The sequence below is a fragment of the Drosophila willistoni genome, chromosome 3R, assembly GCF_018902025.1.
Source record: "Drosophila willistoni isolate 14030-0811.24 chromosome 3R, UCI_dwil_1.1, whole genome shotgun sequence".
In the NCBI taxonomy this organism is placed as follows: Eukaryota; Metazoa; Arthropoda; class Insecta; order Diptera; family Drosophilidae; genus Drosophila; species Drosophila willistoni.
Window position 1 is genome coordinate 22,920,193 of NC_061086.1, and position 16,123 is coordinate 22,936,315.

The 16,123-nt window shown below is 40.5% G+C and overlaps 8 protein-coding genes across 8 annotated transcripts; 5 read left to right on the top strand and 3 right to left on the bottom strand.

Moving 5' to 3' along the window:
- Window positions 1–229: 229 nt before the first annotated feature.
- On the bottom strand, window positions 230–2,898 carry LOC6646956 (serine/threonine-protein phosphatase 5). The gene is made up of 7 exons (XM_002070224.4): window positions 2,631–2,898; window positions 2,133–2,374; window positions 1,909–2,059; window positions 1,720–1,841; window positions 896–1,617; window positions 749–830; window positions 230–685 (listed from the first exon to the last, which is right to left on the bottom strand). Exons 1-7 carry the CDS (start codon window positions 2,818–2,820, stop codon window positions 626–628), a joined length of 1,569 nt encoding a protein of 522 aa, XP_002070260.1. The 5' UTR covers window positions 2,821–2,898; the 3' UTR covers window positions 230–625.
- Window positions 2,899–2,998: 100 nt separating this feature from the next.
- LOC6646955 lies at window positions 2,999–4,342 on the top strand. Its single transcript, XM_002070223.4, has 2 exons — window positions 2,999–3,403; window positions 3,471–4,342. Exons 1-2 carry the CDS (start codon window positions 3,176–3,178, stop codon window positions 4,002–4,004), a joined length of 762 nt encoding a protein of 253 aa, XP_002070259.1. The 5' UTR covers window positions 2,999–3,175; the 3' UTR covers window positions 4,005–4,342.
- A 1,004-nt stretch (window positions 4,343–5,346) lies between these two features.
- Window positions 5,347–8,101, top strand: LOC6646954 (CLIP domain-containing serine protease 14D; the record flags this gene model as incomplete). The annotated part of the gene is made up of 6 exons (XM_002070222.4): window positions 5,347–6,001; window positions 6,788–6,890; window positions 6,962–7,086; window positions 7,141–7,248; window positions 7,366–7,965; window positions 8,030–8,101. Coding segments are annotated over 5 exons (1,377 nt in total), but the record flags the coding sequence as incomplete, so codon positions are not given.
- LOC111519233 lies at window positions 6,027–7,225 on the bottom strand. Its single transcript, XM_023178910.2, has 2 exons — window positions 7,165–7,225; window positions 6,027–6,721 (listed from the first exon to the last, which is right to left on the bottom strand). Exon 2 carries the CDS (start codon window positions 6,657–6,659, stop codon window positions 6,306–6,308), a length of 354 nt encoding a protein of 117 aa, XP_023034678.1. The 5' UTR covers window positions 6,660–6,721; window positions 7,165–7,225; the 3' UTR covers window positions 6,027–6,305.
- Window positions 8,102–8,435: 334 nt separating the features above from the next.
- On the top strand, window positions 8,436–10,106 carry LOC6646953 (serine protease easter). Its single transcript, XM_002070221.3, has 3 exons — window positions 8,436–8,658; window positions 8,875–9,261; window positions 9,322–10,106. The coding sequence occupies exons 1-3, from the start codon at window positions 8,598–8,600 to the stop codon at window positions 10,050–10,052; spliced, it is 1,179 nt and encodes a 392-aa protein (XP_002070257.1). The 5' UTR covers window positions 8,436–8,597; the 3' UTR covers window positions 10,053–10,106.
- A 79-nt stretch (window positions 10,107–10,185) lies between these two features.
- Window positions 10,186–11,057, top strand: LOC6647479 (39S ribosomal protein L9, mitochondrial). Its single transcript, XM_002070220.4, has 2 exons — window positions 10,186–10,300; window positions 10,359–11,057. The coding sequence occupies exons 1-2, from the start codon at window positions 10,223–10,225 to the stop codon at window positions 11,034–11,036; spliced, it is 756 nt and encodes a 251-aa protein (XP_002070256.1). The 5' UTR covers window positions 10,186–10,222; the 3' UTR covers window positions 11,037–11,057.
- LOC6647478 (39 kDa FK506-binding nuclear protein) lies at window positions 11,054–12,654 on the bottom strand. Its single transcript, XM_002070219.4, has 3 exons — window positions 12,508–12,654; window positions 12,101–12,313; window positions 11,054–12,032 (listed from the first exon to the last, which is right to left on the bottom strand). Exons 1-3 carry the CDS (start codon window positions 12,521–12,523, stop codon window positions 11,185–11,187), a joined length of 1,077 nt encoding a protein of 358 aa, XP_002070255.1. The 5' UTR covers window positions 12,524–12,654; the 3' UTR covers window positions 11,054–11,184.
- A 163-nt stretch (window positions 12,655–12,817) lies between these two features.
- Window positions 12,818–15,906, top strand: LOC111519206 (histone-lysine N-methyltransferase SETD1-like). The gene is made up of 6 exons (XM_023178769.2): window positions 12,818–12,877; window positions 12,955–13,184; window positions 13,866–14,240; window positions 14,297–14,835; window positions 14,896–15,529; window positions 15,581–15,906. Exons 4-6 carry the CDS (start codon window positions 14,555–14,557, stop codon window positions 15,635–15,637), a joined length of 972 nt encoding a protein of 323 aa, XP_023034537.2. The 5' UTR covers window positions 12,818–12,877; window positions 12,955–13,184; window positions 13,866–14,240; window positions 14,297–14,554; the 3' UTR covers window positions 15,638–15,906.
- The last annotated feature ends 217 nt before the right edge of the window (window positions 15,907–16,123 follow it).

Consider the following 16,123-nt stretch of genomic DNA (forward strand, 5'->3'; position numbering starts at 1 on the left):
AAAATTTCTAATTGAGGTATTTTGTTTCTAAAAATTACCTTTTATTTTCTTTTATTTTTGGGTTTTATATTTGATTCCTATATAATATAAACAAGGCAAGGGCTGAACAAAAACTATACACATTTGCAGAATAAAGTATAAGTATAATTGAATAAGTAGGAAAAAACTATAATTGGTAGATGTATATAGACTTGGTGGCCAATGACTAAATGCTAGGCATAAACAAACATTTGACTCGCAATTTTCAAAATTTTATTGTGGATTCGGAACCGCAGATGCTTGGCACCATTTCAAACTTTGCATCCCGACTTCTAAAGCCACTCTAAATATATAAATATATATATATATATATATACATATATATTTATAAACATGGATGTTTTCGATCTGTATCAAATATAGGCTGGATTTATAAATTTAATGATTCTTCGCTGCTTGTATCGCCAGTATTGACACGAATACTTAAGCAGTGAAATAGCTCGCTGTGCACATACATAAAAGTCTATTGAGCATCTCGGAATTTTTATGTTTGTTCGTTAATGGGTTTTCAAGCTGTGTGTGTTGTGTATCTTTTTATAGGCTGTTGTATTTTTGTTGTTTGGTTGGATATTACCGGCTGCATTGACTACGTCAACCAGTTCATTAAACTATTGGCATAGGCCATGGGTTTCACATCAGGATGCGGCTGAAAAAAAATAATTATTCGAATTACAAATGAACTAATATAAACGGTAGACGAAGGACTTACCACAGCCTCAAAGGACTTGTAGTTTGGTTGCAGATTGTTGCCTGTTATTGTTATGAATGCACCCATATTTCCCATGGTATCACTGTAAACAAGATGAGATAAGTTGAAAATGTGTTTAAAGTAATAGTAATTTTGTATTTTACTAACCAATAGTTGGGAGCCGAGAAGACAGTTATGCATTGACCATTGTGAGCCACTTCATAGCCCATATCCTTGACCTCGTGGCTGCGAATGATATAGTCCAAGTTGTTCAACTTGCAGAATGATTCAGTTACATCCGGTCCGAACTGTATGCCGACTCCTCGCTTGGAGGGTCCACGACCCATCCATTGTTGCGGATCGGACCATAGTAACTCGCACATAAGTCCCTCTTCAGGTGGCTGGCAGTTGCGTTCAATTCGTCGTATATTATCCAATGTCACATTGTCCGATGAAAAGAGGCCGCCATGCATGACAAGAATCTTCTGATTGATACAATGGCACAATGGCAGCCAATTGAACACTTGCGTAAAGATATCCGCCATAGTGCTGGTATACTTGGCTGTCACTTCGCCAGTGAATCCATACATTTGGTTCATGTTAATGCTCTCGTGGTTACCTCGTGACAAGAAGAAATGATTGGGATAAAGTAGCTTAAAGCCAAACAGTGTGAATATGCATTCCACTGAAAAAGATCCTCTATCCACAAAATCGCCGTTAAATAGATATGGATTCTTCTCGGATGGCAATCCATTTATCTCAAAGATATTCATCAAATCATAGAATTGACCATGTATATCGCCGCAAATGGTGAATTTATTATCATCAGCCACCGATATGTCCACAAGGGAAGGCTGTGCCCGCATATACACATCGATCTCACAGAGTATCTATCAGAAAAAAAAATAAAGCAAATATTGTGACACATTGTCAATATGACATAGCTGAATTGTACCTTTTTAATTAGGTCTAATTTTTTTGCCAATACATACCTTATATGCAAACTTTCGATGCAGTCTCTTTTGTGCCTTGTAATGCTCCATTAGATCTTTCATAAACTGCAAAGTAACCTTTCCATCTTCTAGTTGAGGTCCCTTGTAGTCATCCTCAATAGCTAAAAGTAGAGATTAGGCCACTCGATTATTGTCAGCTCTACACACACAAACAGACATCACACTTACTTATGTTCTCTAGATCGCGGTACATCTCCGACAGCGTCTTCTCTGGCTTGTCTACAGCGATTGCCCTTTCAAATGCCCGCATTTTAACAATTTTGTTGCACTCTGTGAACTTCAGTTTGGCATCCTTATCATTCGGCCTGCACTTTGCCACCTTCAACGAGACATAGAAACCAATGTTAGCCATTGGCGGGAAATTGCAAGTTCTTTTTTTGTTTGCTACTTACAAATTCAAAATCACACAACGCTTGTTTAAACTTTCCGAGCGACATGTGAGCCGCCGCCCGACGATAGTAACCCTTCAGGTAGCTGGGATCCGACTTCACCGCAGATATCCCGTCTTGTAGGGCAAAGCCAAAGCTCTCCTGACGCAAGTGGGCCAATGATCGATTGGCATAATAGATAGCACTGTTGGGTTGCAGTTCTATGGCTTTGGTGTACATGTCGATGGCTTTCGTGAACTCCTTGGCTGGAAAGCGTTGAATGGGAAAAGGGACAGAAGAGAAATTAGTCATTTTGAGTAACTAATTACATGTAAATTATCAACCCATTGATAGTTGCTGTTTAAGTTTTCAACCTTTTGTAGGTTATGTTGAAAATCCGTCCGCAACTATGTATGTATGTACATATATCAAAATATTTTGTACATCTTTTTGACACCCAAACTCGCTATCCGCATCCTACATCGATGTTTCAGGAATTATGAACATTTGGGGGCGACTTACTTTTCAGTAAATCATTTCCTTGATTTTTGTACTGCTCGGCCGCGGCAAAATTTTGCTCCATCTTGAGTGCAGCATCGGTGTCTGACCTTCCATCTTGTTTGCTGCCAGTTATTTCCGCGGTTGGAGTATTTTGCTGTTCCTGCTGATTTTCTGTTGGCTTTTGTTCTACCTTTAACTCGGACGACAACATCTTTTCTAAATAATTTTACAATTTTTTTTTTTTGATCGCCGATGTTATTAAGTGTTAAGCAACGGCTCCAAACTGGACTCTCAGTATTGTGCAACGACCAACGCAACAGATGTATTGTTGATTACTTATCGTGAGTCACGAGTAGCCTTATACTGGGAATTCTTAACCTTATACTGGGTTTGGCGAGACAACAAAGTTTTTTTGTTGTTATTGTGCTGTTGAGGAGTTGCTTCTGTGGAGTCTTGGGGATTGGTTCGGTTCGGTATAGATAAACGGAAAATTCATTTTCAAATCGAACGGAAGAGTGAGAAAGTGTCTAAGACTACATCAACAAATTTCGCGACAAGATTAGCCCATGTCTATGAGTAATCTTTCAGTGGACGGCGAGTTCCGTTACATTGTTCAATGGTTTCATGAGTGGAGCGAACTGCAACGTGATGACTTTGTGTATGTATTGGTGGAATACTTAACAAATGTGGGCGATGGCGGCGGCGGTGGTGGTGGTGTCTATGTGAATGGCGTTGCAAACTCGTTAGCGTCGTCAGGAGTGCAGGACAAGCCCATGAGTCTTTTTCAGTGCCGCGTAAGTATGACTTAGGTAGCATGATAACATTTCAAAGTCATATTAACGGTGCATTCGTCAACAACAGATTAAGCTGTTTCGTGAATGGAGCCCCAAGTGGCCAATCGAGTTCAAATGCAAACTGCAGGAGAAAATCAACGAAATCGACGCCAATGTGGGGGAAAAGATTATCAATGAGCTAAAGGGGCCGACGGGCCATAGCGGCCACAATGGAGACGTTGCTGTTCATTTACATGTAAATGGAGCAAGCGGAGACAATGAATTGGAAGTTGAACCAGAAATGGAACACACGGTACCAGCAGCAGCAGACACAGCAGCTCAGAATCAGGCGTCAGATAATGATAACCATTTAGCAGAGGTATTGCGTCAAGAGACTCCAGTGGATGATGTGGATGCTGGCGCTGATGGCAATGCCGATATAAATGGCCATTATGTCTCGGCCCCGGCTGCAGTGACAACGATTGCGGTGAATGCATCTCCACAATCGCCCGCCCCATCCCCGTCGCCCCCGTCACCGCAGCCGCTTGTCGTTGTTGAACCTGTAGAACAGGTCGAGTCGAATAACGTTACAGTCTCTTCCGAGGTGCCACCAGTGGCATAGAAAAACGAGCATAAAGTAAGAAAGAAAGACTTAATGAGTAGTTAAGAAGTTTTTTGTTAGATATCTGCCATCTCACAATCTTCAAGAATTCCATCAAAAGCATTCCTAGCCATTTAAGTTAAAAGACTTTCGAATAATCCTAATATATAAGATCATTTTATTATACATTTTTTATTCTCAAGCGTACACGGGCAAAATAGCTTACCATAATGTTTTAGTAAGCTATTTCTCTTAACTATAAGAATTTGCAATTTGAAATCTTAAAATATGAATCAAAAATAATTATTTCTTTATTAAAACTATGCGTATGCTTGTATGCTATAAACTGAATAATTCTATTTGCAATCAAAGATCTTCTTACATCTGGTTTCTCTTTTCGTTTCTTATCGCCTCTAAAATAAGTGTATGTATTGGTTTGCCTTACTTTGTTGTTATTACTCATTTTGCCGGCATCGGTTTTATTCGCAGCTTTTGTTTTATTCCCTCACAGCAAGTACAATGACTTGGTAAGTACATTGGGCAATGAGAATAGGTAACTTTACTAAATCATTTGGATCACTGTATTGGAAGTTTTTATGGGACTTTATATAGAAATATAATTATCAACAAGGCGATTCAAGTAATTTAAATGTCAAAAACTATTAAGGGTGTATACTATTCGGTGTGTACGGGGCTGATTTTTGTTATGGGTTTGCCTAAATTAAGTTTATGGACTGATAATTGGTTTCTTTTTCCATATTCCCTCTTGGTTTTGATTCGCTTTGTCGAAATCGAAATGGAAATTGAAAAAAATACATACTTATGATATGCCTGCATATTGAACCAATTTATTTCAATTTCGTACGTCAACGAAAAACGTTGTGTTGTGCTCGCGGCTCTAAACGGAAACAGAAACAAAAATGATACAGATTCAACTGCTGTTTGGGAATATCCTCCTGTGCCTAGTGGGCTTAAGCAGTGAGTAATGCAAATCACTGATTGTGAGACAGGTCTTAGCGGCAAAAAAAAAAAAATAAAAAAACAAAAGACTTGAGCAACAAACTCGAAGGGGAATCCAATTAAAGAACAGAGACGGCGGACATGGCACTGGGTCAAGGTCAATGACTAGAAATTCCCCGCAGATAAATGTGCTAACATCATGCTCAAAAGAAAAAAAAACTTCAAGAAACATAAAATCACAACAAAGCGAAGGGCAACAAACCAAAAGACAGCTGGCCAAAAAGTGAGTGAATAATAATTGCTGGTGTCTGCCATTGGTTGGTCTGCTATTCGTTTCGGAAGGGGTTTGACATTGACCTTGGGTCGGAGTTGGAGGTCTGGTTTGGCCTCAACACTGGGATAATTGTTATCGTTTAATGCCATTTTAGGTGTAAATTCAGTTACCAGCTCCAGAAGCTGCAATTGTATTCGCCTCAAAGATTGCACACAATTCTCCAGTCTCCTTTTGCATCACAGAGCGGAAGAACGCTTGTCAGTATTTGCCCAGGTTCATGAAGCTGCTTGTGGCTTTCAAGGTCTTGACCCCTTAGTCTGTTGTCCTCAAGATGCAGAGCGCATGTTGCGATTCGCCCCGCCAGATAGACCTTGGATTTGGGATAGTTTTGACGATGATAAAGGTCTATCTGATACTGAGAGGGAACTGCATGATTATTGGGATGTCAAGGCTCAACGCAATTGCCCTCAACCTGTCGAACCGGATTTCTTGGATCATCGCTTTGGCTTTCATTATCAAATTGATCATCAGAGTCATCACAAGACACGACCTGTGCCCGAAGACAAGCCAATTGTGTTTCCTGGGGACTTACGTTTTCAAATGGACTTTGATAATGAAGAAGACACAAATGTGACAACACAATCACCCCAGTCGTTGCCTGTATTAATGGAGCGCTCCAATACTCCCAAATGTGGAATCAGTCTGAATAGTCGATTATTGGGAGGCGACGAAGCCATGCCTGGCCAATATCCATGGCTTGCCAGGATTGCTTATCTGAATCGAAGTAAGTAAAAGTAAGCAATAACATATAAGAATTCTACAACATTTGAAATTTTTATTATATTGTTTCCACAAAATTTACTCCACACATAAATGGTTTGGGTATTATTGGGTACGTTTGTGTCTGTGCAATCCCTTTAACAATAAAAAAAAAAAACCAACAGATAAAAAAACAGGACACAACAAAAAAAAAAAAACATTTAGATAGTTCTAGCCCAACTCACTGGCCACAATGGCCATCTTCTTTGTCAGAAAGACACCACAACAGAAGAGCGCGACGGCCCAGCACAGTGACCATGTTGCATTATTCATTTCGAATCCTTTGGGCCCATCTCCGTCATTCCGACTGTTAGGTGGCCTCGTATCCTTGTTAGGTGGCCTCGCATCCTTTGGGTTACTGGAAATGGGAATGGGGTTTGCAGATTTTGCCGAGTTTGCCGATTTAGGACATGTTTGACGGCCACATGGTTCAGGCCCACAAGGCGGACGACGTTGTGGTGCGGCTCCCTGATCATGACCAGTGGGACTATAAGGAGAGGCACATTTGCCTGGAGCTGGTGCATAACTGTAGCCTGTACTCTGCCCTTGCGGTGGTCCAGTCCCTTGACCGAAGTTACTGCCACATGTTTGTTTTCGATATCCACCGGCTGCATCTGCACCATATGGAGAGTTGTACGGAGTTTTTTCTTTATTGCTACAGGGACAGGCAGCTTTATTCATTTTTCTGAAAAGTCAGAAAATTAAGAATTTTACTATCCCAATTGGATAAGAGTTTTTCGTTTAAATTCAGGTAGTAATCGTGTTGGCTATCGCTGTTCCGGATCCCTAATCTCTGAGAGTTTCATTGTGACAGCTGCCCATTGTGTGATTAATTTGGTCAGTGACCTACAACTGTAAGTTTACTTTCTTTTACCCATACCCATCATCTATGTATCCACATTTCTTACTGACTCTTTTGCCCAAGCTCTCACGTTAGACTGGCAGATGCAGACAATATATTTGCCATTAGCCAAGTTTTAGTCCATCCGAACTATGACCAACCAAAATATGCAAATGATATAGCTCTTTTACGGCTCAACAGCACGGCGGGTAAGTAAATTGTAATATTATAAATAATTTCTTAAGTAAATTGTGTGCTTGTAGGCAATTTTACACCCATCTGCTTACCTACAAACAGCTCGGCTGGACCTGCTGATAGGCTGATTGGACAATTGGGCGTGGCAGCTGGATGGAGCTCTTCAAATCCAGAAAGTGAGTTGAGTATTTAGGAAATGATAGATAATTGTATGACAGACTGTGTGTAGAAGAGATATAACTGGAAATGTAAAGCAAGCTGAGATTTATTTCCCTTTCTCAATTAATTGGCAGGCAACAGCTCAAACAACTCCAGCACTGTCCGATTTTTACGATTGCCCATAGTGAATACGACCAGCTGTGCTCGGGCCTATGCCAAGCTAAGTGAAAACTTCCAACAACCGATTGTCATAACCAACAGTCATCTCTGTGCCCAGGGTCAGGCGATGAATGACGTTTGTCGCGGAGATAGTGGCGGACCCTTTATGGATGATGGCTCTTCTGGATTATTTGCCAACAATGGACAATACACATTAATGGGTATAGTTGCCTTTGGGCCAACATTATGCGGCGTTACTACCATTCCAGGTGTTTATACGCTGGTAAGCAGCTTTGTTGACTGGATTATAATCAATATCAGCAATAGCAACAGCGGGAACAACTCCATGCCTGATTCTTAAACGACAGAGTAATGTTCAGGAACACTTTTCCAAAAGCCAAAGTCTAGCATAAAGATGCCTTATCTTTCCAATAAAAAACTAATAATTAACTATAGGATAAGTAACACCCCAGAGGCAAACTTCGGTGCCGCGAACTCAATATACCCTTGCTGTATGGACAGTGGAATAGGTCATAGATTAATACCACAGTGGCAGATCTAGGGATGATAAATGGGTAAGTAAGTCAGCAATAGCCAGTTGAAGAATTTTTAAACCAATAAAATACATTTCATCCCTAGATCGGCCTTTGATTAACAACAATACAAATCAAGCTACGGTTTTATAAATTGTTCCTATAAAGAAAAAAAATATAGAAATACATATGTACATATGTAAACCAAATAAGGTAGAAATGTTTAGTTACGGATCCAGAGATCGAAATTGTAAGTTAATTGTTTACAAGATTTCATATTCGGACTTCAAAGAGTTACAAAAAACATGCAAAAATTGGAATACTTTTTTAAAAAAGTGTATGCAAAAATTCCGTTAATAAGTTTCTGTGCAATTAAGAGAGCCCGAAGCTTTTTGGCCTAAGCTCTAGGTTGGTTGGTCTCTTGAAGCCTCGCTTTGGTTCTCTCTCTCTCCCTCTCTTTCTCTGACTTCTCATCAGTGTTTAACGGAAATTCCGTTTTAGTCATCGTATTCACCTTATCTGTTTAAGATCGGCAGAGATTTTATTGCAGTGTTTATTTTGATAGCTTCTTCTCTCTATAAGGTTGAGTATTACAAAGTGAAAACTACTGGACGACGCCTTGAGCGAGGACTATCAAGTGAATTAAGAGATTATAATTTTAAAAAGCAATAAATATGACAAAACTAGTCATATTCGTTATATTTGCGGGACTTTTTGTAAATTTGGCTACAGGTCGTAAGTACCTACATAGACAAAGTTGTTGTAGTAGAAACTCATGTTCTCGCCAAGATTTGATAAAATCATAAATCAGAGAAAACCAGTTTCTTCAATAACTTTATACATTTTTAGTTTTTTTCATATATTTACATATACGTATGTGCAAATATGTGAGAGTAAACAAAAGCAAAAAATAACGTCTTGGTTTTCAATGAACCCCCAATCGTGTCATAGAATTCTATTTCCCCAACGAGGCGGCACAAGTGCCTAACTATGGTCGTTGTGTGACCCCAAATCGGGAACGTGCCCTCTGCATTCATTTGGAAGATTGCAAATATCTTTACGGGATTCTGACTTCTACGCCATTGAGAGATGAAGATAAGTTGTACCTTAGTCGCAGTCAATGTGGCTATTTCAAAGGCAAAGTGCTGATATGCTGTCCAGATCGTTACCGGGACAGCACTCCCGCTAATATGCAACCTATAAAGCCGAATATAACCAGCAACGGGCTGTTACCTCTGCCAGGTCAATGCGGAAACCTGCTTTCAAATCGCATATACGGTGGTGTTAAAACCAAAATTGATGAGTTTCCTTGGATGGCCTTGGTGGAATATACCAAAGGTAAATAAATAACATGGCGTTAATCCTGAAATTCGTTCATTTAATTTATTTGAATTTCAGCTGCCGGCAATAAAGGACATCATTGTGGCGGGTCTTTAATAAGCACTCGTTACGTGGTTACCGCTTCGCATTGTGTCAATGGCAAGAGTTTGCCGGCGGACTGGCGTCTAACTGGCGTACGTTTGGGTGAATGGGACACATTAACCAATCCGGATTGCGAGGTTGATGTGCGTGGCATGAAGGATTGTGCTCCGCCACACATGGATGTGCCTGTGGAGCGCACTATTCCACATCCGGCATACGATCCCAACTCTAAGAATCAGGTCAATGACATTGCTTTGCTTCGCTTGGATCGACAGGTGGAATACACAGATTTCATTCGCCCCATCTGCTTGCCATTAAATACGAATTTGCGTTCAGCCACATTTGATGGAATAAGTATGGACGTGGCTGGTTGGGGAAAGACGGAAGAATTGTCGGCTAGTAATCTAAAACTGAAGACAACAGTTGAGGGTCTTAAACTGGATGATTGCCAGTCTGTTTACAATCGACAAAATATATTGCTAGAGAGTTCGCAGATGTGTGCAGGTGGCAAGGAAGGCATCGACTCGTGTCGTGGTGATTCAGGTGGACCGCTTATAGGTCTCGATACGAACAAGGTGAACACCTATTACTTTTTGGCGGGAGTAGTGTCGTTTGGACCCACGCCCTGTGGTTTGGCTGGTTGGCCTGGGGTGTATACGATGGTAGGAAAATATGTTGACTGGATCCAAAATACAATTGAGGCTTAGAATTCTTATTTATAAATGTACTATTCGTGTAAATAAAAATAGACTACTTTCGAATTTCATATTTTTTGTCGCGGCAAACATGAAAACAGAGTTGCCATACCCTTGTTTAAACTTACGTAAGGCGCTGCCACCCGATCACATTTTAATGGCATGTTGAAGATAATAGAAAGATGTTGAAAAGTATTAGTCAATTACAAGTCCATTTTAATCTACTGAAAAGTGCAACCAGCTTGCAGCAACAAGTTCGGGTAAGTCCTGTTTGTCCAGTCTCATGAACTTTGTTCATGCCAGCCTTTTTCCTTCCAGACCACATTCATATTAAAGCGCAAATATGACCCGCTGTTACACAAAACCAACGAAAACCCACGGCGTATGCGTGCTAAAAACTTCATATACGAGCTCGTGGAGGACACCCAGGTGAAAAAACGGCCCAACATGGAGGTTGTACTTAAGACATTCGTCGAGGGTGTAGGTGATAAGGGCGATGTCGTGTCTCTAAAGCCGAATTTTGTCTATAACAAACTCCTGCTGCCGGGATTAGCCGCCTACAAGACGCCCGAGAACATTGAAAAGTATGCCAAAACAGAGGCCGAGAAGTCAACTGTGCAGCATAGCTCCGCCTATGCTCAGCGTACAGTTAACATGCTGGAGTCCATTGTGCTAGCTGTGGTAATGAACAAGGATCAACCTTGGGTAATCGAGCCATGGCACATTAAGGCTTCACTGCGCAAGGCCGGCTTTCATTGCAAAGACGAGTGCATAACTTTGCCCAATGAACGTATTGAGGGACCCGATTTAAAAAAGGAAGGCAAAGATTTCTATTGCACCATTACAATTAACAAACTCGAGCAAGCGAAGCTCAAATGCCGGTTACACCATTGGAGCACAGACCCAAGCGAACGGTTACCTTATGTACTGGAACATTGGAAAATCCCGTCAGAACCACTACTTGGCGTCAACCTGCCGTCAGAGAAAAATGTTTGAATAAATTAATGTGTGGCTTAAGGAAATGTTTCAACTTTATTTGTGTACATATTTTGCACAGCACAGACAACGGATTATTTTTCCAATAATGTGTGCTATGATGAATACTTAAATGCTACTTTTATAAGAGAAAAATCAATCGACCAATCTAATTAACAGATTTCAGTTCCACATCGAAAACTAGTGTAGAGTTTGGCGGAATTTTGGGCGGAGCACCGCGACCACCATAGGCCATGTGTGGTGGGCATGTAATGCGACGTTTGCCGCCCACTTTCATGCCAACTACTCCCACGTCCCATCCTTTGATAACTTCACCAGCACCAATGGCAAATTTGAAGCCTTTGCCCTGCAGAAGGCTGTCAAAGGTCTTGTTGTTGGATTGCAGCCTTCCATTGTAGTATACGGCCACACGTTTTCCAGCCTTTGCTTCTTCGCCTTTACCGGCAGTCAGGTCAAGAATCTTTACGCCACCGGTAACAGTACGTTCACCTCCGCTTGCTTGCTGTTTAGTGTTCTCCTTTTTGCTGGGCTCTGCTTCTTTTTTTCCCTTTGCTGGCTTTTGTTGCTGCTGTTTGGGCTGCTCGTTCTTGGATACGCCATTTTGCTTCTTGGCATTGGCGTTAGCTGTGGGCGACAATTTAGCAACCTTTGCTTTGGGTTCTGCAGCCGCTTCCTCATCGTCTGATTCTTCTTCTTCATCGGAATCATCCTCTTCTTCATCATCATCTGATTCTTGTTCCTCCTCATCATCCTCGTCATCATCATCATCGTCCTGGCCATTTTCAAACTCCGCTAGAAGTTGGCTATCATCAACGTCTTCTTCATCATCATCATCATCTTCCTCCTCCTCCTCCTCATCATCATCCCCATCTAAATCAGCACCTTTGCTCCCCTTGACAGCATTTGCCAATTGTTCAATGGTAAAGTCGTCGTCATTTTCATCTTCGGAATCAACATCATCATGCATATAGCCCAATAGTGAAACTTGAGCATCTCCTGCAAAGCAATGTAAAAAAAACGTGTTAACACATGGTGAACGCATTTCCAACTACAAACACACATACCAGTTGACTGGAAAATAATTTGATCTCCCTTGCTGAAATTAAGGTCCAACTGCACCTGGGGTATAGCCTTGTTAACTGTTGCCACAGTATACTTTTGCTTTTCGGCCGTTAGATAAAGCTTGGCCTCCTCCCCCTTGTCGATAGCAACGCTTGAAATGTGGAAAGATTTCCCAATAGTTTGGGAGTACTTCCTATTGGGTTTTAACACTAAACCTGTTGATGATTAAATCAAAAGCAATAAACAATTTTATCAAAAGACTCAAATGAAGTCTCAGCCTCACGCGGTCCTGCCGCCGTGCCGGTGCCGCTAGCACGTGGCAATCGTAAGAGACCGGAATTCCAGTAAAGCAGTATAAGTATGCATCTTAACTACAGACTAATACATAAAGTATAATATTGCTGCTTACCCCAGAACATTGACATGCTGATAAATGCTTTTATTTAAAGTAAAATGCACAAAACACAAAATATAAGAAACCTCAACAGGTAAGGAAAGTGACGCCGAATCAAAGTTGCAGACAGAGTGTTCGCGCGGTAGGGTTGCAAAACAATGGTTTTGGGCCATTGCTCCGATATTTCGATTACATGTGTAAAATAGTGTCAATGCGGCTGCAATAATAATGGCAAGGCAATAACAGCGGTAAATACGCTTTCTGCTCATTTTCGCTCTTTTCGAGACGAACGCGATTTAAAAACGCGTGAGTAAACCGCTCGAACATGTGAGTAAAACGCGCGAAAGACATTGCGGAGAAATTGTGCACTGGAAACCCCCGAAATGTAAGTAAAAAAATGTTTAAATTAAGTTAATTGATTTCAAGTTAAGTTTTTTAAGTTAATTGATTTTCTAACTGCAGTGCAGCTATTGAATCTAAATAAGGCACCCTGTACGCCCATCAAAAGCAAAGTTTGGAGCAGCAAGCGGCTCTAGAAGAGGCTCGATGCTAGTAACTCTGAAGATTTGGTCAGCGATAAAACACAGGTTCGGGATGTTTCTACATCAATGGGTCCACCACCTACAGCTCTCCAACAGGAACCGAAACGTATTTCGTCCCGTTCACGCATACGACGTCAAAACCCACCCACAGTAAGCTCAATTAACTCACATTTCACTATTTCAGACCAAAGAACTGGAAAACTATTTGGCTCTTGAGAAAACCATGCAAGACGTATCAAGTCACGAAGCACTTCCAAGCGGAACCTTTATACCAAAGGGGAATCAGAGACTGAAGAGTAGTCTTCATCCCCAGAAAAGCAAAGAAGAACGAGTGTCAGATGTAGAGACGCTATGTCAGGGCCTGAAAGCGACGAAGATGCGGGCATTATTACTACTGTAGAGACAAATCCACAAACAAGACGGTCCGCGAAGAAGAAACAGTACCAATACTTCAAAACAGAACCGTCGAAGCTGACAGAGATGAACCTGCTGATGCTAGTGAAGCAGTTGCTCCTCCACCAGACTCCAATGATGATGATGACGTCGATGAAGAATTGGGGGACATAACAAGTGAACATGAGCAAAACGAAGCTTACTCTCCACAAGAGATATCTGCACCCCATTCGAGAAGCCTTAATCAATATAATAATAATTTAAGCCAACAAAAAGAAAATATGGCGACGGCGACCCACACCTCCTGTCTATCTAAGTCATCACAAAACGAGGATCCGGAAATAGAAGATTTACCTGACAGCGAACATGAAAATGTCCAACATGTCTATTTTTTATTTATTTATTTTATTTTTTAAGTGAGTCACCATTCAATTTCAGATTCCACAGTCGGCGCACATTCCATCTGAAAGAGCTGAAAACGCTGCATATAAATTTTGATACACAAGAGAACTGCTATCAGATTGCCTTGCGTATCTTGCCTGCGCATGGTGGTGGCGGAGGCGGTGGAGCAACTCCCAAGCCAAAGACCGTGCCGTTATTGTCAGACTGGACAAGGAAACCGTCGTTCAGGAATGGAAATTTAAACGTATCACCGATCAGTGCCAATTGCATCTCAATGGACACATTGAGTGTGCCTATAAGCTGGCCAATCAATTTGGGATTAACCACTTCCAATACAAACAATCTAAAACCAGAATTTTGGTCTCATTTGGCCAAGACCATACAGTCGGTTTCGATCGTCAGTAACAAAAGGTAAAGTAAAACTGTTTCGTTTCTGTTTCATAAGCACTAACAGCTATTATTAATAGGTGATTTAATTACAAAGTGGACTAATTTAACTACAATGTCAAATAACAAAGAAATGAAGACCATGAAATACTGAAAAATTACTCGACTTTCTTCAGATTTCAAACCAGAATAACAACGACTCATGGCAAGAGAACCCTAAAAATGAAGTACAACAAAATGCAAAAGCTTTACAAAAACAATTAAAGAATACTTCCAATAAACATAATGAATCTTCAGAAGAAGGTAACATTGTTGACAATGAGGACGATGATGTGGAAATGAAAAAAAAAAAAACCCAAAAAGGGGATGATAAACCCCAATGTTATCATTATGGAATGGCGATTGCCAATGTTAAGTCGAAGATGCTGTCGACTAACGATTCATTGGCCGAACTGGCTCGCCAAACGCCTAACTTTGTGCCCTACGAAATGTTCAATCCACGTGACCAGAACGAGGAAATGGTCATTCTGTATACTTTCCTAACAAAAGGCATTGACTCTGAGGACATCAAGTATATTAAGATGAGCTACATGGATCATTTGCAAAAGGAGCCATATGCGTAAGTACAAATTTTGAATATTTCCACCAACTTTGTAATTCTCATATCGTATGTTTCCAGCATGTTCTTGAATAACACCCATTGGGTGGATCATTGCACAACGGATCGAGCATTTTGGCCACCGCCACCGAAAAAACGCAGGAAAGATGATGAATTAATGCGGCATAAAACGGGTTGTGCTCGCACTGAGGGCTACTACAAGTTAGACGTGCGAGAGAAGGCCAAACACAAGTACCATCATACCAAGGCCAATGCCGATGATGTGCAAAATGAAGATCGATGCGACGAGCCGACGGCGCTAACGAATCATCATCACAATAAGCTAATATCGAAAATGCAAGGCATTTCGCGGGAGGCGCGCTCAAATCAGCGACGACAGCTCACAGCTTTTGGCTCAATGGGCGAGTCTGAGCTACTTAAATTTAATCAACTCAAATTTCGAAAGAAACAACTGAAATTTGCCAAATCAGCTATCCACGATTGGGGATTATTTGCTATGGAGCCCATAGCAGCCGATGAGATGGCCATTGAATACGTTGGACAAATGATACGACCAGTTGTGGCCGATTTAAGAGAGACCAAATATGAAGCGATTGGAATTGGCAGCTCTTATCTATTCCGCATTGATATGGAAACGATTATCGATGCCACGAAATGTGGAAATCTCGAACGATTCATAAACCACAGTTGTAATGTGAGTATAAATTAGTTTTTTGTATTACTAAAAAATTTCCAAAATCATTAGCATAGAGTCGGAGAAGAAAATCGTAATATATTCAAAGCAACCCATCGGTGTGAATGAGGAAATTACATATGATTACAAGTTCCCATTGGAGGACGAAAAGATCCCATGCCTGTGTTTGCTGATTAGTTTGGCATGTATATATACATAGAATATAGCTTAATCTTTCCGTCTACAATAACGTTAAAAAGTTAAAAAGTAGATACGTTTACAGAATTTAATATAATTTTAGTTTCACTTGAAGAAGAATTAGTCCTAAGTTATCAATGTTCGTAGTGTTTAGGATTTATTTTGCGAACAAACTAATTAAATAAACGAACCATAACTGACTTGGCAACTTAATTAACTACACCCACACACACATGCATATATGTTTTAAAATATATATGTATTTCTATACTAAGATTATTACTTAGATATGGATATGCATTGTAAATATGAATGTGATCAGAAAAACATAGCTGTAAATTTTAATGAATTAAAAATTGTATGTGTATGTCAAAAAATTTTAAATAAATTTTTTTTTATTTCAAATCCATCATAATC